The sequence below is a fragment of the Diabrotica undecimpunctata genome, chromosome 9 (genome assembly GCF_040954645.1).
Source record: "Diabrotica undecimpunctata isolate CICGRU chromosome 9, icDiaUnde3, whole genome shotgun sequence".
In the NCBI taxonomy this organism is placed as follows: domain Eukaryota; kingdom Metazoa; phylum Arthropoda; class Insecta; order Coleoptera; family Chrysomelidae; genus Diabrotica; species Diabrotica undecimpunctata.
Genome location: NC_092811.1, coordinates 14,823,468 through 14,846,516, shown reverse-complemented (window position 1 = coordinate 14,846,516; position 23,049 = coordinate 14,823,468). Strand labels below are relative to the sequence as shown.

The window sequence follows — 23,049 nt, the reverse complement described above, 5'->3', positions numbered from 1 at the left end:
TCGTAATACCGTTTATAAATTACCCAAAAAATGCCTCCATACATGTAAGTCATCAGCAAATAAGGATAGCGACATAGTAAGAAATTAAATTGACTATAGTTTAACAAAACATAGATACTGAAGCGCAATACAGGCAATAAAAATCATATGTTAATGTATTTTCTGATCACAATTGAGACAGTCGCTAAAATAAAGGCCTATAGGCCTATGGGCCCTTTTCCAGAGATTACAGAATTGAACTCTTTATGCTTTCTCTGTCAGTCTACCAGTTGTTTCTACGATATTACGGTTTTTTACGTTGGTGAAACATTTTTTTCAGTGAAGGGTTTGGCATAGCTAAGAAGCATTTGTGCCTCTAAATCAAGTCTGTTTTGGTAAATTTCTGACAATGTGATTGAGGTTATGTTATACTTTAAAATGTAAGTTTAAGTGCATTTTAAAACAATACCTAATCGTTAAGCTATTTAAGATAACGCGGTATCAAAAAAGAAAATTGTTCAGAAAGACCATTGGAAAGAAAACGTGGCAAAATCTAAAAGACAGAGTGGGCAGGAGTATGTGTCAAAATTTAAGGGAAAAACTGTACATAGTAAGGTATTTTCGGTTGTCCGCAGTGTTGTGTAGAAAAACGTTTTGCAAAAATATCTTTGCAAGATCAAAAGCGTTTATTTGACTGTTTTTATGATAATGGTTAAAAAAAAGAACAAAACACTCTTCTAGCAGATTGTATGGCATTAGGGGAGCCTCCAAAAAGGTATAGAAAGATAGAAAATGCCAGAATTAGCAGACAGTATCACTGGAAATACAAGCTTAAAACTTCTGGTTGTGATGGGCCCGCGTGCCGTTTCTTTTTTGTTGAGTTATATCAAGTAGGAATGAAGCGTTTTAAAATATTACAGAAAAAAATTGTTCTCCACTAATGGAAAACACGGAAAGCAAAGAAAAATTTCAGATGATGTGTATTCTATGCCTTTAGAACATTTATAATCTATTCCACATAAACCAAGTCATTACACACCTGAAAAAACAAATACATTGTACCTATTCGACAACCCAGACCTAACCTATGAGAATAATCTTACCATGAAATACAAGACCTATTTCAAGTTTTTCAGAGAAACTAATTTTACGTTCAAAAAACCGAAGACTGACATGTGATTGCTGTCGTGAGTGTGAAGTTAGGTACACGAGAAGAGAACCGGAAATATGAATGCCATGTTGATTATAATCTCCATAAAAAGAGACTCGAGGCCTATTCCAAGTTAAAAAAATTATTACTTGAGGAATTTGAAATCCACAAGGAATCTACGTTCCTGTATTTGGCTGTATACCATATATTAAAAAATTAATTAAAATCCTTTTTAAAAGGTATATATATATATATATATATATATATATATATATATATATATATATATATATATATATATATATATATATATATATATATATATATATATATGGTATTAAGAAGCCTAAACAAAATTAAAATAAAAATACAATCAGTCCCATTAAAAATAACTGATACGGAAAGCGAATCAAAAAGGATTTTTTGTTTACGGGCTGTAAATTCAAGTAAATGATTCATTGTAAAATTCAAGTAAAATTACTTGCTTTTTCTATTATAAACTAATTTGATGAAGAGGAAGACATAGTAAAATGTATTAATCCATAAAGACTGAGATAGTATAAATATTACATATTACCAGATCATTTAATTTTTAACTATCAACAAAAATGTAATATAATATGATGTACCAATTTAATGGTAATATGATATTCACAGATATAGCGGCAATAATTTCTTTGTCGATAAAATTGTTTAGAATATTATATTCCAACTGACACAGCAGAGCAGTAAAGTATTATACATAAAGATGGTGTTAAAGATATCTTTGCTTACTTGGTCTACTAGTATTATAAGTTATAGCGTAGGTATTTGATAAAATTACTGTTTACACAACTTGGCAACTCAGCCAATTGATATAATGATAGAAAACTGCAATTTATGTTAGGGTTTGAAAATATTACAGAGTCATCATGTAGAAATCTACGATTAAGTTAAAAAAATTACCACAGTAGTATGCCGCAGTAGAGCCATCTCTAGGATCAGAAACAAATTAATCGAGGGTGAAGATCAACCTTAATAATAACAAGAACCTGCTACTTGGTATAACTTTTGAAATAAAATATTCCGTATTACAAATGTTGTCTTTATAAGGATTATACTTCAAAATTTCGTCAAGAGTTACTCCTACATATTTTGTAGATGTCACAGGATTTGGAACTAGTTTTACACTATTTTAGATTATTTATCCAAAGAGAAAGGGAATTTACCCTAATAACTGCTATAATTATGTTTTTTTTTTCGAAAGATCTGTATATCTTCTCTGAACTAAAAAAATATTTCGTATTGCGATGATTTATTTATATTCAATTAACTTTTACGTTTAACTGTAGTTGTATATCTACAAAATGTAAATATTTTTTTGATGGGTTAAGTATAGTCGAAATTTGAACTGTAATCCGGATGAAACGCACTTACAATATTTCTACCACTCAAACACAAATTGAAATTTACTCTGAAAACGGAATGCATTTATATTTTTAAATCAAGTCGATCTGGGGAAGAACCCTTCGGGCTCTTCCAGAAAAAATGTGACTTCACTCCGGGAAAACTCAATGACGACAGTTACATTATAAATTCAGCTCAATTTAGGAAACTAATTTGCCGTTCGTGTATGTTGTCGGTAGGGCAAGAAGTACAGGAAATTCATTATCCCTTTGCCCCCATCTAATCCGAAATTAATCAGTCTAGTTTGAAACGAAAAATTAAAAATAAGGTTTGATGTTACCTGATATCAGAATTCTGATTTTTGAAAATTATCAATTAAAAAGATATTAAAAATGTAACCGTGCTAAAGTAACGGCAGGAATCCAATACAAGTTCCTGAAATATAGTAAATAGCACAGGTACCAAGAGTAGTGCAAATAAAAAACAGTTTTTATTCAATAATAAAATATCCTATCATTTCCTACTTTTGCATTATTCCACCTCCAAAGATTAATTACGTGTCTTCTCTTCAAGACTATTATTTTCAATTCATCTTCCTATTTGATATGAACAACCCACATGCAACCATTACATCAATGTAGCCTGTTGTCTGGGCCCTGTTGTTATCTTACTTTTATATAAATTTATCAAATTTCCGCCACGCCTGTTCTAACACCAGTTACTTCACATAAATCTTTTACAATCTTCACATATTCATCGGGGACTCCTTTATTATTGAGCGTCCACCACAAAATTCTATCTTAAGAGTCTTTATTTATTCGTCTTTTAATTACTCTCTTCCTTATTTTTATGTTGTTACTAAGTAGATTTGCATTGCTTAACATGTTCTACAAGGCATCCTGCAAGGAAAAATATTTCGCAATCGAGGTTAAGAAAGAAGAAGAATATCCTGGTTAAAAAACTTCAGTTCACTACTTTACATCAAGAAATTTACTATCAACGTCTTTGTCACTGAATATATCTCTAAGTACAGAAAAACCCTTCTATAACTTATCAAAACAGCTAAAAAATGTACTATCAAAATCATCTCGGAAGCTCTAAAAATGTTGCAAAAGAAATTTGGTCCATAATAAACGATCTTCAAAATAAAACTCAGCTCAAACAGCTCAAACATTTTCTTTTCCAAACTCTGAAATTCCAAATGAATACTTTGTTAATGTGAGTAAAAATATAACATCAGCTATTTTGCCTCAACAAGATCCTATTTCTCCAATTCATTCTTTATAAGACCCGTTAACAAATCTGAACTCATCCAAGTAGTATCAATAGCAAAAATTTCTGTAGTACTGATGGACTATCCATAAAATTTTTCTCCCAAAAATTTTCTCTCTTTTTGAATCTCCCAAAAAATATGTTGGAAGTCGTTATCTTACTAATAATTGATTCCTTTAAAAAAGGTATATTTCCAGAGTGCCTAAAGACAGCCATTGTTATTCCTCTTTATAAGAGTGGTAAAAAATCGAATGTTTGCAACTATAGACCTATTGCTATAATACCGGTTCTATCCAAAATTATTAAGAGACTTAAAAAAGCCCGACTTATATCCTTTCTCATTGAAAACAACTTTTTATCACAAAGTCAGTTCGGCACTACAGTTTTCTGTGCTGCATGAGGTGTATCAAGCACTAAACAATAATCTTTAAACTGCCATTGTTTTTTGTGACTATGCCAAAGCTTCTGATTTTGTAAATCACGACATTTTGATAAAAAAACTAAATTTCTACAGAACTCAAGGTATTTCTTTGAATTGGTTCAGTATTGGTCCTCTACTTTTCCTTATCTTTATAAATGACACCACTAACTTAAAAATTGATGGAATCTTTTTTTTTTGCTGATGATACCAGTATCACCTGGAGGAATTCTAATATTACAACTCTTGCAACTATAACTATAATTAATTAATATAAAAACCTGGTTCGACTCTAACTTAAAAATTGATGGAATCTTTTTTTTTTGCTGATGATACCAGTATCACCTGGAGGAATTCTAATATTACAACTCTTGCAACTATAACTATAATTAATTAATATAAAAACCTGGTTCGACTCTAACTTAAAAATTGATGGAATCTTTTTTTTTGCTGATGATACCAGTATCACCTGGAGGAATTCTAATATTACAACTCTTGCAACTATAACTATAATAAATTACTTAATATAAAAACCTGGTTCGACTCTAATTTACTCTCTTTTAACGTGCGTAAGACAGTTGCATTATCCTATAAAAGAGCTCTTCAATCCTTCCTTCGTAATAACAGTTAGATCAGTATGGTTTGTTCTGAAAAATATTTTGGTATTTTTATAGACAGTAACCTTAAATGGTTGCTTCATATAGATTTGTTAAGTAAGAAACTAGACTTATCCTGCTATGCAATAAGATCTGTTGCGAAGAAAACCAATTTAGCATCTTCCAAAATAACATATTTTTCTTTGTTCGAGTCTCATCTTCAATATAAATTTGCTTTTTGAGTTTCAATTACAGCTGCCCAATCTGATATTAATTTTAATATACAAAAAAGAGCAACGCAGTATCTTTTCTTCATCAATACAATAACACATTGCAGAAGTTACTTCAAAAATCAGGGAATTTTAACTATTCTCTCTTTACGTGAAATCAAATCTTAACTGTCTTTTCCTTTTTATTTCGATATACTCTGTACGAGTACTAGAAACCAATTCGCTAAGAATTTTGCTTAGTTGAGGAAATATGTTCTGGAATGCAATTTTTAGATTCCCCATGTCTCTCATAACATCTTTATCAACGTCTGTTTTGCCTTGCAATTCTTAGAAGGCAAGATTAAAGCGGAATTCTTGAATTTGGTTTCGAAAATTAGTCTACGATTTTATTATCAGATGTCGCTACATTGCGTCTATACGAAGCCATGTTAGAGTTGCTTCCTAAGACAGAAAATATTTATTTCACGTTCAGAGCGATTGCGAAAGCCGTTCTGATGAGGCCTATTAGACCGAAATACGTATAAGCGGATGCGCAAGCGTCCTGTACGTGAAATCAAATCTTAACTATCTTTTCCTTTTTATTTCGATATAGTCTATACGAGTACTAGAAACCAATTCGCTAAGAATTTTGCTTAGTTGAGGAGATATGTTGTGGAATGCAATTTTTAGATTCCCCATGTCTCTCATAACATCTTTATCAACGTCTGTTTTGCCTTGCAATTCTTAGAAGGCGCAGATTAAAGCAAAATTCTGAATTTGGTTTCGAAAATCAGTCTACGATTTTATTATCAGATGTCGCTACATTGCGTCTATACGAAGCCATGTTAGAGTTGCTTCCTAAGACAGAAAAGATTTATTTCACGTTTAGAGCGATTGCGAAAGCCGTTCTGATGAGGCCTATTAGGCCGAAATACGTATAAGCGGATGCTCAAGCGCCCTGTACGTGAAACCAAATCTTAACTGTCTTTTCCTTTTTATTCTCTCTTTATATATTTAGAAACTGTTTGCCTAATTCGTAAACCCCTACATGTTTTTCCAGCAAGACCTAATCATGACTACTCTACCAGAAATTCAACCTTAAATGTTTATTTACCGATCCCGTCCACTGAATTAGTAAAGAAATCTATATTATATTCGGCAAAAAAATTATAAAACTATCTCTCTTTGCAACTTAAATCTGCAACTTCTTTCCTTAAGTTATGTAAAATGACAAAAGCCTATCTATCTTAAAGACCACATTATTTAGTAGAGGAGTTTCTTAACGAATAACTAAGACATTGCAGTACTTTTATGAACAAAACACCCAAAGTATTTTTATATATATTATATAGGGGTATCACATGCAGCAACTTAAACTTATTAGTTTGTAAGGTTTTCTTATGTAAATTGCAATTTATTTAAATTTTGGAATTGATTGTGTAGTTTATTATCTTTTATTTTGTGATAATGACGATTTATGTAATGTCAGTCAATTTTAAGTAATTTTTATAGTTATTTTTCTGATTTTTGTAAGCTTTTCAACACCTTTATAAGGTTCAACACATCATTTGTGCATATTTATCACGCTACTGCAGAAGGGGTGTCATAATTATCGCCAAGTCTCTTTGTGTTATGCAGTAAATATCTACCAAAAAATAGTTAAATAGAAATGCTGATAGACAGTAGGTATACATGCCATTGACAATAATGTAATTATATGAAAGTCTTCTGGGATTTGGCGTAAAAGTTCACGATTGAGTGATATTAAAAAACAAGCTATTTTAGTCACTAATCGTCAGTATTCGCGTTCTCAAACGACCGTGCTGCCAACTGCTATCAAAATAGATAACTAATAATATAAGGATAAATGTTAAAAATTTGAATAAATTAGAGTTTAAAATTGGTATAAATTTCATAAAATTTTAAAAATAATGAGCTTGCTTGCCCTATAACTAGGGGTCTTTTAAAATGCCCTATCAAATGTATAATGTCAACAAACGATATGCCTCTTAGACAAGGAAAGAGAGAAAAAAGAAACTCTCTTTCCTTGTCTAAGATATCCCTATTTCCCCCGCCATCTTCCAAAACAAGTGCTGCCACCTATACACGAATTGTATTTTAGGTGTAATTTTGTCAAATTAGTCACAAACTGACAATACTGTCAAATCAAAATCAATAATATATTTGTTATATTATCGCTTACAGATTTGGATTTAATCATCAATTCCATAATGTTCGTGGTAAGTTCTTTAGTGTTAAAAATATAGCGACAGGATACTAATATTTAATTTATATTTAAGTTAGAGACAATCAAGACCAAACCAATGGATCATCGTCCAAAAGTTACTTTATATTCCAAGAAAACGTACTCTCCAGGGATAAAAGTAAGTAAATGAATTGGGTTTTCTAAATTTTAAATGTTTAGGTATTTTTACAATAATTTTTTGTGTAATTTTTGCCGTGTTTTGACCAATGATAATCAAAAAATTAGGCACTTTAATTGAGGAGCAACCAAGCAAAAAGCAATAAATCCAGTTTTAGACATTTTTTAAGTAAATTACTTGGTTTAGTTCGATCTACATTGTGAACTATTCAATTCAGGAAATTTGCTTTAAATCTTGCTATATGCTAAATCTTTAATTATTGCTATATGAATAATTCAAAACCAAACAAAAATGCAATAAATCCCATTTTAAGATCAAGCAAACTGACATAAATCTATCATATTTAACCAAACTGCAATAAAAGCTTGAAAAAATATTTCTGTACAAGTTTTGTTCAGTTTGCCAAAAGATGGCAATCACAGTTTTGTTCATTTTGTTATGCATAAGAATGAATTTTGCTTACTTTGGTACTTTAGAGGGAGTTGTTTGTTTGTACAGTTGCATCAGACACTGCATGTTAATTTACTAAAATGGAAGACGTTATATTATCAAGTATTTGTGTAAAAGATGGTAACAAGGGAAGTCGAAAGAGAATGGCTAAAGTGTCTAAATGATCGGTAAAAAAAGTAAACCGTAAAAACACGTTAACATTTATTATTTCTAACGGTTTTAAATTGCGATTAAAATTATTTGTAGGTATGAAGATAAAGATCCGCTAAAAAAGAAGTTTGATAGTCCATGTAATCATTCAGGTAACAGTCATAAATGCACTGATATTAAATTATCTGATATAAGACAATTAAGGCAACGTTTTTACGCTTCGTCTGATAAATCAGAGCAAGATACAAAACTATATGATAACTGTTGGTCCCTTATAAAGAAAACGGGGTATTAAGTGAAACCCCCACTCTCGCTTATTTAATACTCTTTATCATGTAACACTCATAAAAGCCAACAAGATTTTCTCCAACATCTTGTCAACAGCTTTAGGAATCAGTGAGCGAAGAGTAAATACAGTTTGTAAAAAGAAACGTAATACAGTTGAACTAAAAGAATAAACAGGGTGAGATAAGGTTTCTCATAAAGCAGTAAACATAAAATAAAAATTATTGAATTTATTGGAAACCCAAAAGGCTGCGAAAATCCCTATAACAGATCAAAACCAAAGAGGATTTATTTATCTCCCAACCTAAATATATCTAAATTACATAAACTATGTAACTCATATTGTACAGATAATAACCATATCTCCAGTTTGACGATGGTTGCCAATATTTTTAAAACAGAATTCAATATCGGATGTTCTTTCCCTGCACCTGATTGCTGTTCTCTGTGTACTCGATTAAAGCACAAACTCAAAATAGCAAAGGATGGCAAGAAAAAAGCGACTTAATGTTAGAGTACAGAATTCATAATAAAAGAGGAAAGGCTTTTTATAAATTAGCAAGAGAAGTGTCACCGAATTCAATCACCTTTTGCTTTGATATCCAGCAAGTACAGCCCCTTCCACGATAACCTATTAATGATGCTTTATTTTATGCTCAACAAGTGAGTCTTTATGTTTTATGCTGTGTCGACATGCACGCTAAAAGTCCCGTGTTCTACACATGGACAGAAGATATGGCTGGACAAGTATCGATGAAAGTATCACCTGCTTTACTTTGTTATCTGGATTCTTTAAATCTTGAAAATAACCAAAAATTTTCTTTTATTTTGTGACAGATGTTGAGGGCAAAATACAAACGCCTATGTTATCCATGTCCTCTACTACTGACTGAAGAAAAAATCACCTGAAAACCTAACTGAAATTCATCTTACATTCCCTGTTCACAGGGAAGGTCACAGTTTCTTACCAACTGACTGAGTATTTGGGCGCATTAAAAAAGCCTTAAAAAAATGTGCTTCTTTAAAGGCAAAAAGAGAATATGAAGAAATTTCCCATTTTTTTGGAGCTGTTACAGGTTTTTATCTGATTGGATTCTGTATGATGTTAAACAATTGCAATCATATTTAAAAAAAATTGATGGAATATCAGATGTTAAAAGAATTATATTTAAGAAAAATTATCCTTTACCAATACCCATTACGTGCTTTAAGCACTTTAGGTTCTAGAGTAACTCTGAAGTTCCTAAAACGTTGCTTAAGAAAGGTAAAAAATACTCACAGTTGACACTAGAAACCGCGAGATTAGGAAGACCAGTAAACGAAAAAAATCGTTCAAACATTTACTGATACAAAAATTCGAAAATACGTGGAATGAAGAAGAAGACCTTGAATGGTATAAGGACGTTGTAGATGACACCGCTAATGAAGGTGATGAAATGGAAAAGGAATGTGATTGTCTAGAAGGATGATACAGGCCTACATCATTGAGAAGCTTTGTTTTATAAATAAATAACATTGTTTCGTATACCGATGTTTTATTTTCGAGATTTGGGTATTTATTTGTTTAGCAAAATGCCATAAATCCAACCAAAGGTTAAGTAAAATGAAATAAATCCATTCATGTGGAGCAAAATAATATAAATCCACACAATGTTTAAGCAAAATGAGATAAATCCAACAAAATTAAAGCTTTATAAATTGGAAACTCCAAAATTGAACACAAAACTCCTCTTTCTGTCAAAAATAATGTTATTAAGTTCAATAAAATAGTCAATAAAATATTTACTTTTAAGTAGGTTTAATTTAATGAGTTTTTGTCGATAGCTCAAAATCATATATATTTTGGATTTAATACGTTTTGCTCAATTGCTTCTCAATTTAACGTTATCTTTTCTTGTTCTTCTTATGGTGCCCTATCCAATTAGTGGATATTGGTGACAATTCTGGCATACTCCTCTCGTTCTTGTGTAAGTCTAAAGGGTGCATGGGCATCGAGGTTTGTCCAATACCTTATATTTTTAAGCCATGAGTATTTCTTTCTTCCGATGCTTCGTTTTCCTTCTATCTTCCCTTCCATAATAAGCTTTAAGAACTGTTACTTAGAATTTCGAAATATATGACCCAGATAAGCAATTTTTCTTCTTTTTATTATTGGCAGCAATTCTCGTTCTCTGCCCATTCGATTTAATACTTCGACATTTGTTGTGTGATCTGTCGAGGGAATTTTAAGTAGTCTTCTCAATACCCACATTTCAAAGGCCTCCAATCGGTTCATCACATTGGCCTTTATGGTCCAGGTTTCTACACCATATAGCAGTATGGAGTAAATGTAACATTTTACAAAGCGATATCGAAGCGTTAAGTTAAGGCTGCTGTTGCTTAGCAAGATTATCTTTTCTAGTTTTTAAATATTTATAAAAATCATGTAATGCTTTAAATGGATTTTTCTTTTTTAATAATACAGATATAAAAAACTGTTTTACGAATAGAATAGAAGAGAATAGAAATATGCTTTATTGTCACTGAAAATTGTACAATTTTATGGACAAAGCTTGCAAAAAGTCAGAAAAATAATAATAATTTAAAATTTACTGAAATTACATAAATCGTCAATATCACGAAATAAAAAAAAAATAAAATAAAACAAACCATTGCAAAATCTAAATAAACTACAAATTGCGTAATAAAACCTTACGAGCTGGTTTACAAATAAGTTTAAGCTGCTGTATGTAATACCCAAATATATATAAAAATATTTTAGGTATTGCAAATTGTGTAATTAAAAAGTGCAAAGTGTTGTAAATTAAGGTATTGCAATTTCTTAGTTATTCGTTAAAAAATAACGAAAATGTTAAGAAAGAATGAAGCTATCTCGAAATAATAATAAGATGTAGCGTTTTCTTCTAATAAATTACAGAGAATGTTGCAAAGTAAGATGAGGAAACACAACTTTAGTCTTACACCTCGTATATAAATCATCAAAATCCATTAACGGTTCAAAAAGACATCTTAAATTTCATGCTATGTTTGAGGTTGTGCGTTAATTTTGGAGAGTAAAACTCTCTTTTAGTGTACTTTATTATTTATATTTGTAGGTAACGGATTGGTATAATATACACAACGCTCAGCCTGTAGATAGAAATCCTTATTGTCCAGCAAAATATAACCTATTTACTTCACATTATACAAACTTGGGAAACGATTATAGCACTGAGTGGGTAACTACGACAAGAGACATGTTAGATCAAGTGTTTACTAGACGAAGAGAATTGGAAGTAAATCCAAACAAACAGCTCGTCAATGTTTACACTTCAATAGAGTAAATATTTATTTTTTTTTAGTTATATCATGTTATATAATAATATTGTATTACGTAACAATTTTAGTATTTTTGCCAAGATGATGTTGTTTCTTTTAGTGACAGATTTCGAAATATAATTTGAAATATATTTTGAATAGGAATTATTTATTTGAGAAACCACATAGGTCATAATTTTGCCAAAATCGTTTTTTCACTAAAATGGACTTTTAAACTGTAAATATGCATTTTTGTATCTGTGCGCAATAGTGCCAATAATCTTCAATCAAGTTCAATCTTGCGTTGTGAATGCACGTAGGTAAATAAATGTGTAGTGAATACGAATACAGTAGTAATGGAATAATAAACCGAGCTAGAGTCAAAGAAAACGAATACATCAAAATCCACAAGGAAACTAAGTTCCTGTAGCTGGCTGTATACCACGTATCACAAAAATTTTTTTAAAATCCTTTATAAAATGTATATAAATTAAAAAACCCAATCGGGCTATGTCATGAAGACAAAACGTTTTCGGAATCCATATTCCATCATCACTGTCTAGGTGTACATGTTTTGAGCCACTAAATATATGGGTAAAAACCCGTTAATAGTTACAATTGGTTACAATTTAGTCTACATTATAGTCTTATATATTAGGATGTTAAAGTTACCAGTCGATTTGATAACATGGCAACGTACGACTCCACATGAAGTTGCTGGTACTGAAACAAAGTGTCTACGAGGACTTGATGATGATGATGATGATGAATCTCTTATGAAGACTTTTGAAGTTTCGTCCAATTCCTGTCTGACTCCTTTGTACTACGTTCTGCATAACACTAGTTACGTAAGGAGTACAGTTAACCCTTCAATAATATCATCGATAATAGTATTGGACATAAACTAGTACCATACAAATTGAGATGAACAAAACATTGTAATAAATTTAGCTAAGCTGAGTTGAAGAACAGGACAATAAATTTAATAGCAATCAGAAACTAGCAAAAAGAAAAAATCTATATGAACGATGACGTGAACAAAAAAAATTAATTATGTATAGGAAGGCAAGGAAAAAGATCCAAGGGGACAATAAAAAAAATCGGCTTCATTAAAATTACTACAGAAAAGCAATGTGGACATGAAACTAAAAACTGTTTAAATAAACCAAAAACCTGACAGAATTATCAGACTAACAAGATATACCAGAATAAATGACAGACCAGCTAAGAAAAGGAAAAGAATACAGTGATAAAAAAATTGAAAAATTAAAAAGAATAAACTAAAAAGAATACCACTTGTAATGTAGGACCGATCTTATAGTATTACCATAGTTCGGCTTTGGAAGGGAAAGAAAATCGAAGGTAAAGAAAGTATAGAGGACAAAAGAAGAATGAAAAAAGAATAATATAGAGCATGGACTAAATCATCTCGAGAGACAAAAGACAAAAGAAAAGTGAGATGCAAAAGACAGAAAAAAAAAGAAATAAAACTACGACAGCTTTCTTCCTGAGAGTTGAGTATGAAAGATTGAGAACTAGAAAAAACAGAAGCTTTAATAGAACTGTAGCATTTTAAGTCCCCTCGTATATGTGATATATTGAGGTCCCCTCATATATGTTCGAGAGATCTAAGAATGTTTTTGATGTAATTTTGTTCCTATTGGAACCCAAATGTTTTCAATTCTTTCCTGGCGTCGAAAAGTGATATAAATCATTTTAGAGTTGTTTATTATTTTAAAGATGTGTATTTTCTCAGCATTTTCTTTTAATGTTTTATTCGAAGTCGCCTTATAATTTTGGTACGTCGTAGACGTTCTTCTGCGTTTTAATTCCTGTCAAGTGTTTGTTTATTTTCAACCTATATGAACGAATTTTTAAATTCGTCATTAATGTTTGGGTCGCTGTAGGTGCAAGTGTAGATCAAATTCTTAATTGGTTCGCTGTGTGGATCACAAGTATGGATCCGCAAATTCACCGTCGAATTTGTGTTTTCTTGTTTTTGGCCCCTTTGTGTAGAAGTATGTAGCAGTAAAGCCTTAAGTAGTTAGTGTATCCTAATAGGGGGATTTGTGCAGTACACTGATGAAATTTTGAAGCAGTATAAAGGATGTCCCACCAGTTTTGTTGTCATTTTCCTGTTTGATCCAACTCCATCTACGTCAGATCTTCGTTCCAGAATATGGAAATGGTTTCCTGTTGTTCCAGTAAGTTCCTGTTTGATTTTCAGAAGTTTGACTGCAAAATTATTAGTGAAAAATCAACGTAACATTTAATGTTTTAAATTTTAAAGTAAAGACAGACATTTTTTTGCTAAAGTAATAATTGCTTTCATTGTTTAAAAGGATAATTTTTTTTATTTGTAAAAATTTTTATATTTACCACAGTTTATACGTCAGTATCATTAGTAAGTTTTTGTAGCATCTCCTGAATTTGTAAATCAGTAGAACGCATGTAGGTTTTTTGTATTTTGCGACTATTGTGGTAATATTTTGTATTTTTTTTGAGCATTCTTGTGTTCTCTATGTTTTGTAACTGTTTGTGGTAAGACACAATAAATGTTAAATTTTGTTTCTTAACATTTGTTTATTTTGTAACTAACCCTTTTTGAGTTTTATTTGAAAAAGATATGTTTTTTATGTTTAATAATTATATCTCCAGTTACAACTAGCTGTTGTGATGGTTATAATTAGGCACCTCAAAGTGGCGCTCTATATAAATTACTAGAGGTGTTTCCTGTTTTTTTATGGTTTGTTTGTCCCAAGAGATTTGTATAAGTACCCCTTTATTTCATTTTTTTGTAGTTGCCCCAATCCAACCCCCTTATCCACGACACCAGCTCTCCTACCAAAACCTGAGTGCCGTTTGCATATGTTTCGATTATTTTGCTTGCCCTTCTCCGCCCCCAGTAGTTGCTTCCCCCAATTTTCTACCCCTAATAGTAATACCCCTATGGTAGGCAAAATCTATCGTTACAAAACCAGATAGAAATCCTGGACTAAAAGAGATATGTAATGATGCAAAACAATTATATTATTCTTGTTACGATTATTTACGAATGAAAGTTAAACTTTCTAGGTAATTCTTCTTTAAGATTATTAATAATTTGTAATATTTCAGCATTCCAGAGCAAAAGCCAAAACCATTAAAATATGAGGACTGTTACGTGTCTACAATGCACAGTAGTTATACTACTCCATATCAGTATCCAATTAAGAGGGTAAGGCTTTGTAAGTTAAGTATAACAGTTTTTAAATTTATTTTGGCCGTGAACCAAGAAAATAACTTTACAAATTAATAGCGTAAAAATTTTTTTATACTCGGTATTACATATTACATAATAAATATTACAAATTAGGATGCCTTTATATCCTGGTATACTGCGGACTTTGTGGATATCGTTTTCTCCCTTTTGTATTAATGAATAGGTTGGTGATAGGATGAGTTGCCCTTTGGTCCTTAGTTAAATAAGCTCATAATAAATTGTATTTAAATTAACTTTAGTATTATATTGGTTTGTTTATAGTAAATAGCGTTAACTTAATTTAATATATAAACAAAAACCTAAACCGACCTACACTAACGTTTTGAAACGATAATCTACTTTAAATTTTAAAGTTTTACTTTTGGTGGGGATAATATTTCACTAATTAAAAGCTTCGTATTTGGCAGAAAGAATAATTTAAAAAAAAATAAATGTCTATGGTGAGAAGTAAAAGTTTGGAGAAGAAGAAACAAACAGAAAACTTAGAAACAACAACCATGGAAACAGAAAGACCGAAAATATTTAAAAAGATTTTACAAGAAATGCAAAGGCAATCGCAAAAAATCGATGAAAATCAACACGAAATAAGACAAGCAATAGAACTAAACAACAAGAAATAAAAAACTGAAGTATGTTGAAAATTTCGAAACATATAAGGAAAATATCAGAAACCATCTTAATAATGAAGCGAGCCTTTGGTTTGACAGTAAAGAAAATGAATTTACTAGTTAAGAAATCTTTGAAAAAAGATTTTTAAATTATTTCTGGGATAAAATTCAGTAACTTGAAATCAACAAAGAACTGCAGAACGGGAGATACAATGAAAGGATGGGAATGTCAGAAAAAACCTATGCATTACAGGTCTACAACAACGACAAACATTGTTAATACAATTATTCATCGGAACAATTAGTAGAATTAATTACCAGACATTTTGAGAAAACGTTAGAAGATCATATCACTTTGCAAAATTACAAAGACATTGATAGTCTTTGTCAATTTTTACAAATAAGAGAATCGCGTGTACGAGACATAAGTACTAGAAGACCACAAGCAAAGCAGGACTACAAAGATAGGGGCCAAAATTATTGTCAAGAACGGCCAAAAAGAGAATGTATCCTGAGGAGAGAATACGAAAATAGAGAAAATAAGAGAGAGAATTTATATCCAGGAACTAACAAGAGAACATAGACAGATACAGAGAAAATTTTAATAGAAATACATACATAAACTCTAAAGAAAATAACACTAACAGGAAAACAGATGAATAAGGATATCGGGACAACAGATACAACTCAGAAATGCCAGGACAAATGAGAAGAGAGGTCAATAAGTAGAAAAATATGAGGAAGAGAGATAATGCGATGACAGAAGTAATATAGAAAGACAACAGGAGGGTTTTCACGAAGGCGTACACTAGAAACAGAGAGACAAACCGGAATCTTTTGTCGGCCAAAGGAATTTATAAAACTGGCAGGACATAAGAGAAAAGAAAATGGATAAAATTTAAAATTTGTGAATAAATTTATAAATGAAACACCTATAAAAATTTTGCTAGACTCTGGCTCCGAAATCTCACTGGTAAATAGAAAATTGATATAATAAGTTAATTTGACAAATTTAATTTACAAAATACCTATGGTGAATCTATTGGGCGCATATAAACGAACATTGGCAATAATAAATTAAGATAATATGAAATTATAACAATATATATATATATATATATATATATATATATATATATATATATATATATATATATATATATATATATATATATATATATATATATATATATATATATATATATATATATATATATATATATATATATATAAACTGAATATATCAAGAAATATGAAAAAATTTATTCGACAGCCTTTTAAAAATAAAGTTATTGATAGCATAGGTTAAGTTTTTCGCAAAGGTCGTGTTTTAAAAAAGAAATAAAACCGACTGACATCAAAATCCATCGAATATAAATAAAACAATCGAAATGGATAAATAAATTACCATTTTTATACGGCATTTTTCTTTGAGCTGATCCGTTTTTGTAAACAACCAGAAATTGTACCTCAACCAATATAATAAGAAAACATTATTCTTAAAAAGTCGAATTGCACTGAAGATAATAATCTAAAATCCTTCCTCTCTGAGTAAATATCAAAGGATATTTTTTGTAACAATAAAACACTGAAAACTTTGTTTTCAAAACTTCCACAAAATTTATCATCATCAAACCCATCATTGCGAGCACTGCCGACGTCCATTTTGTGGTGAACATTGCGCCCTTTGTTGTCAGCAGTCTAGTTCTAAAATGTGGAATTTATGATTTTTTTACGATTTTTAGTTTTTAGAAACATCTCTTTGTTTAAAATAATTTGTAACATTAAGATAAATAAAATACTTTTTCAGTGATCAATTTTTTTTTCTCAGCGGAGTAAATTTTACGATGGTTAGTGTAAATAGAGGTAAAAATAAGGCTAGTATTCTAGGGTTAAACAAAAACGTAATAAAAGGGAATGGGTATTGTTATTGAATGCTATTCAGAAAAAATAAGCTGTTTTTATTTCTTAGAATCACTGGTTTTTTAGCTGACTTTGGCTGATCCTCCTTTTCTACAAAACAGAAAATTCTCTCATTCTCCCAAATGCAAGTTTCTTGACGATACGTTTCTTAAAGAAACCAAAGATCTTCAGCTCCACAAAATCAATCGACACGTGTCATATAATTGTAACACTAATATGTACACAGATGGAAGTTCTGGATACGTCAGAGAAAATAAATGCTATGACTTAAATTTCTATGAAGATGATAAAACTTGCTAAAATGTAAACCAAATGTTTTATAATAAATAACTCTTTATAAATAAAGTTTTCCCAATAAAAACAGGCATATTATTTTTATTTACTTGTGTGGATCCTACCTTATCAAAAATAAATATGACGAAAATGATGAATCAAAGAAGAGAACGAAGATGAAATTTTTCTAATAATTAGTAGATAAGATGAACGAATATTAAATTAACTGCTATTAACAAAAAAAGTTAAAAAGGGAATTGATAACAACAATTGGTTAAAGAATGGCAATGGATCTTAGATGCAGCTACTTGGAGTTTTACAGGATTAGATTCAAAAGAACAATATATAAACGACGAATCAGTACATCTAATATTTTAAATTAAAACCTCCTTTGAAATTTTAAAATTTAGTAATTATTAAGGGTAAATTTTAAGAGTAAACTAAATACTTACTATGTCGGGATAGTATTATGAGGTTTTCTTCCTGGTCTTTTCCTTATGATTTACTATGGAATCACTACCAAACGAAGGTTACTGTCTTCATTGCATGTGGTTGTCCACAGACGAACCACATGCTACGATTTTTCTGACGGGTATTCTAAAGTTGATTTTATGTAATCGAATAAACTATCATAAAATAACGTCGTTCCAAAAACGCAACTCAGCAATATTGGGAATATCATTTTAAAGTCGTCGACTTTAAAATGTATAATATATGACTCAACTGTCAATATGAATAAGAAAAATAAAATTAAATTATTAGAAAACATTTTTACCAAGCAACAAAAAACAAACTCTGAAGTGGAAATCAAAACGTCAAAAATAAACTTACTTAAATTGTGGCTTATTTCCGAAAAAAATAGTAATTGAAATTAATAGGCTCTTATTTTTGTGAATTAGTTTTAAATCAAATAGGCATCTAACGATAAGGAATTGAGGCGGTAGCTGGAAGAAGGGCCTATCTGCTAAAAGTGTATTTTAAGAACAAGCATTTAAAGATTTACCATCCATTCCTAAGGTGAACCAAGATTTGCATTGTTTAAATGTTTAAGTTTTAAGAATTTTCGATCCATTGATAAAATAATAGAGATTACCTTTATAAAATATGTCTTTTTTTTCAAATGAAGAGTATTAAAACAAGTTTACATACGCCCTTCTTCTGGAGAACACATTTGACAGATTAAAACGTGAAAGTTTTATTTTGTTTATACTGCATAATATTTATTATAATTTTATGCTAAATTTCCTCGTCATCTAAGTCATCAGCACTACTCTCATTGTTCTTTTCAGCCGGTGTGCTTTCTTGAAATAAAAGATTGTAGAAGTTTCTACTTTCTTCTCTTAAGTACTGAAACAAGTCTCTCACGTCTTTAATTTTAGACTGATTAATAGAAACCCGAGGTAAAGGTGTAAGAGCAAGGTCAAGTGGCAACGTTTTTGCATATTTAAAAGGGGTATACATTTCAAAGTAGCTTTTAGAAGCAGACAGTGTCCCACAAGGTTTATTCTTCAGCACGCGATACTGTTGTCCTTTAAACTCATAATCCCAGTCAAGTATTATACAGGAGTCATGTTTTAGGCAGAAAAGAGAAGGAGTTTGTCTGCGCTGTACGATTTTTTCTAGGTAGACTTTGGGTTTCTAGATATCTTAAACTCTTTTTAAGGCCTGCCTTATAACACCAAAATTTCTGTCGCACTTATTAAAGAAGTGTCGACTAACAGGATAAATATGTATCACTTCGACTCTGTATAGTTTTAATATCCAAGAACAAAACCGTAACAAAGTCTGATTTTTATTTCGGCCTCCAGCTGCATCTGATAGAAGGACAATGTGCTTGGAATTAGGATAATCTGTTAATTTATTGTGAATACAGTCAAAGATAAATAAAGCAACGCTACTTGCTTTCCTTTTACATTGAGATTCCATGAAGGAATATACATATTATGATGATCCAACACGATGCACGTGTATATTGAATACGTACATCCATAAAAGTCTTTTATATAGAACGGTTTTGTTATGTTGAGCTTTGGCAACAGTAGATTTTGTGCGTAATCAAATTCCTCAAAAAAATTAATTAAAATCCTTTGTAAAAGGTATATATATATATATATATATATATATATATATATATATAATTTAGCTCTCCAGGCCTAGAAGGCCCATGGCTTGGGTTACTATTCTTTTCCATTCTTTTCTGTTTGTTGCTTTATTTTTCCAGTTTGGTATTTTAAGTTTTTCTATGTCTTTTTCAACATCCTTCTTCCACCTGGTTTTCGGTCTGCCTTTCTTCCTTTTCCCTCCTATTTCTCCCATTAGCATTCTTTTTGGCATTCTCGTGTTTTCCATCCTTTGGATGTGTCCCAACCATCTCAGTCTTTGTGACTTTATGATCCCTACGATATTCGGCTCTCCATACATCTCCTCTAATTCCATATTTGGTCTTTTTATCCATATACCATTCCATAATTTACCTCCAAATATTTTCCTTAGGACTTTTCTTTCCCAGACTTGCAGCAAGACTTGCTCGGATTTGTTCATTGTCCATGTTTCACTGGCATATAATACAATAGGTCTTATTACTGTCTTATATATTCTTATCTTAGCCCTTCTAGATATGTTTTTGCTTCTTAATAAATTGTTTAGTGCAAAAATACAACGGTTACCGGCCATAATTCTCGCTTGGATTTCTTCCTTCATATTTGGTCTTCTCGTGAATGTCGCTCCTAAATACTGGAATATTTCTACTTCTTCGAATTTATATGTTTTTTCATCTGTTATTACTGTCAGATATTGTTCTTGTAGGTAATCTCTTTCTGTCCATTCCATATATTTGGTCTTTTCTTCATTTATGTACATCCCTTTCTTTCTCGCTTTCATTTCTAATCTTTTTATTATTTCTTTTAATTCTTGCTTACTTCTGGCTATCAGTACAATGTCGTCAGCGAATGCTAAGCATTGGTGTTTTCTTTGATATATAAGTCCTGACCTGTTGATTCCAGCTTCTCTGATGGTAACTTCGAGGACGATACTGAACAACAGCAATGACAGTGGGTCTCCTTGTCGCACCCCCTCACTAACCTCAAACTTATCTGTTTCTTCGCCATTTATTTTAACCCTATTCTCTGTTTTTCGGAGTGTCATTTTTACCATTCTTATCAGTTTTTCACTAATTCCCATTTCACGTAGTGCTTTGTATATTTCTTTGCTCTTTATCCTATCGAACGCTTGTTTAAAGTCGATGAATAGGGCCATTGTATCTTTCCCATATTCGTAGCTTTCTGCTTGTATTTCGCGCAGTAGGAAAATTTGATCCACTCTTAATACCATAGTGAAAAGTAATCACATTTTTATCTCGAAAAAGAAAATATAACGATCACATCACAGCTACAGATGGAAATTAATTACATTTACTTTTAAGTAAAGTGCATACTCAATTTTTAATTGTAATTAATTTGTTCCCAGCTCTGATATCTAATAAAAAGTCTATATTGTACCAAAGTGTCGTTATATTATACGCGTTGACAGTACACGCAAAAATTTTAACAAAGCATACTATTTGCCTTTAGGTACTGAACGTAAGAGAGTATGCAAAATATTCTTCATGAATACCCTAGATATTTCCGAGAAAACCATCAGAACTGTTGTGAAAAAGAACAACAACTGCACCAGATTAATCCATCTCTACGACGACGTCAGGGATCATATTAACTCCATTCCGAGAATCGAGAGCCATTATTGTAGATCTCGTTCTAAACGCGAATATATAGAAGGCGGTCTTTATTATTTAAAGAGAAAATTCTTTCAAGATCAGAAAAAGAAAAAGAAAAAGAAAAAGAAAAAGAAAAAGAAAAAGAAAAAGAAAAAGAAAAAGAGAAAGAGAAAGAAAAAGAAAAAGAAAAAGAAAAAGAAAAAGAAAAAGAAAAAGAAAAAGAAAAAGAAAAAGAAAAAGAAAAAGAAAAAGAAAAAGAAAAAGAAAAAGAAAAAGAAAAAGAAAAAGAAAAAGAAAAAGAAAAAGAAAAAGAAAAAGAAAAAGAAAAAGAAAAAGAAAAAGAAAAAGAAAAAGAAAAAGAAAAAGAAAAAGAAAAAGAAAAAGAAAAAGATAAACAAAAAGTTACTTAGATATTTATAGTTGAAGTATATGACTTGCAGGCTGTAATGCCTTGTCCACAGGGCGAGGTTTCTAGTGTTTATTATATTTCGAAAGTAAATGTACTTAATTTTATAATTACGGTACGTGCCTCCACACCCCTTTCGGAGTACGGTACGTGCGACAGTCAAATGCACACAAGTAAGAGAGGGTGGTTTTAGTTGGTAGGCAGGATAATAAATAGACTTACAATAGAGGTAGCATAAAAAAATTTCAAAACACAACCCTCAGAAAAATTGTGAGTACGCCACTGGTTATGCAAGGAGCACTATTGTTTATAAATACTAAAATAATTAACTAAAAACTCCTAAATAGTTTTGTAAAACTAAATAGGTTTTTTATAGATACATTACTTATAGAGTGTAAATTTTATAATATCATTATCATACTTTCAAAATAAAAGTTGCAGTATCTACTATTGTGTAACTCAGCATGACCGGTTCAAAATTCAAACCGATAACATTTATATTAAGTTTTGTTATAATCTGCCAAAGTGTTGTACAAAGTAATTGATATGGCAACCCTGTTAGTATGACGTTTCGTTTGAAGCGTTTCGAAGCCGAACGTAATGCTATCTATCGATGATAAATACTACCATTGTTTCAGATGGAGCCATCTCCCTACATTACAATTTGAAGGCGGCAGTTCAAGACATAATTCTTGTTTAACGAGATTTTTCATATATTTAGGAAAAAATATTTAACGTTTTATTGCAAATATTTTGCACTTTTACAGTTTTATATATGTTGTTATTAAAAAAATTTTCGGTTTCTTACCGGTAACTTTATTATAAGCCGAAACATATTATTTTTTCCTATTGGGACAAAACTGTAAATTCAAAATTTTTCAAAAAATTCATAAGTATTTCTTATAATTATATCTTGATGCTGTAAAAAAATTAACAAAATCCTATTTTTGGTTCTCCCGCTTTATACTTGGAAAAAAGCAGTTTTTTTTGAGTTTTTTCAAAAACGAAAACATGAAGTTTGCTTAAAAGTTGTCAAAATACTTCTAGTCATCACATACACCTTCTCAAATTTTTTCAAATTTTTTGAATTTGGAGTTTGTCTTTTGGGGGTGCAGATCAACCTTAAAATGCAGTCATTTCTTGAAAAAATTTGAAAGATAACAGTGCAGTTAAACTGTCTTAAGTTACGAGTTATTATAGGGACGGCGTTATGCATCAATAGACCAAGCACCAAAAATTGATTTTGAGATATTTGACTTCAAAGTTTTCACTCTATTAAAATTCAGTAT

The 23,049-nt window shown here is 30.7% G+C and overlaps 1 protein-coding gene across 2 annotated transcripts; it reads left to right on the top strand.

Moving 5' to 3' along the window:
• The first annotated feature begins 7,137 nt into the window (after positions 1–7,137).
• On the top strand, positions 7,138–17,716 carry LOC140450295 (uncharacterized). 2 transcript variants are annotated; one of them, XM_072543837.1, is made up of 5 exons: positions 7,138–7,250; positions 7,311–7,394; positions 11,375–11,598; positions 14,694–14,793; positions 17,436–17,716. In XM_072543837.1, the coding sequence occupies exons 1-5, from the start codon at positions 7,242–7,244 to the stop codon at positions 17,667–17,669; spliced, it is 651 nt and encodes a 216-aa protein (XP_072399938.1). In that variant the 5' UTR covers positions 7,138–7,241; the 3' UTR covers positions 17,670–17,716. The 2 variants fall into 2 exon arrangements, with proteins under 2 accessions (XP_072399938.1, XP_072399939.1); XM_072543838.1 differs by having other exon boundaries at positions 17,419–17,524.
• Positions 17,717–23,049: the final 5,333 nt, after the last annotated feature.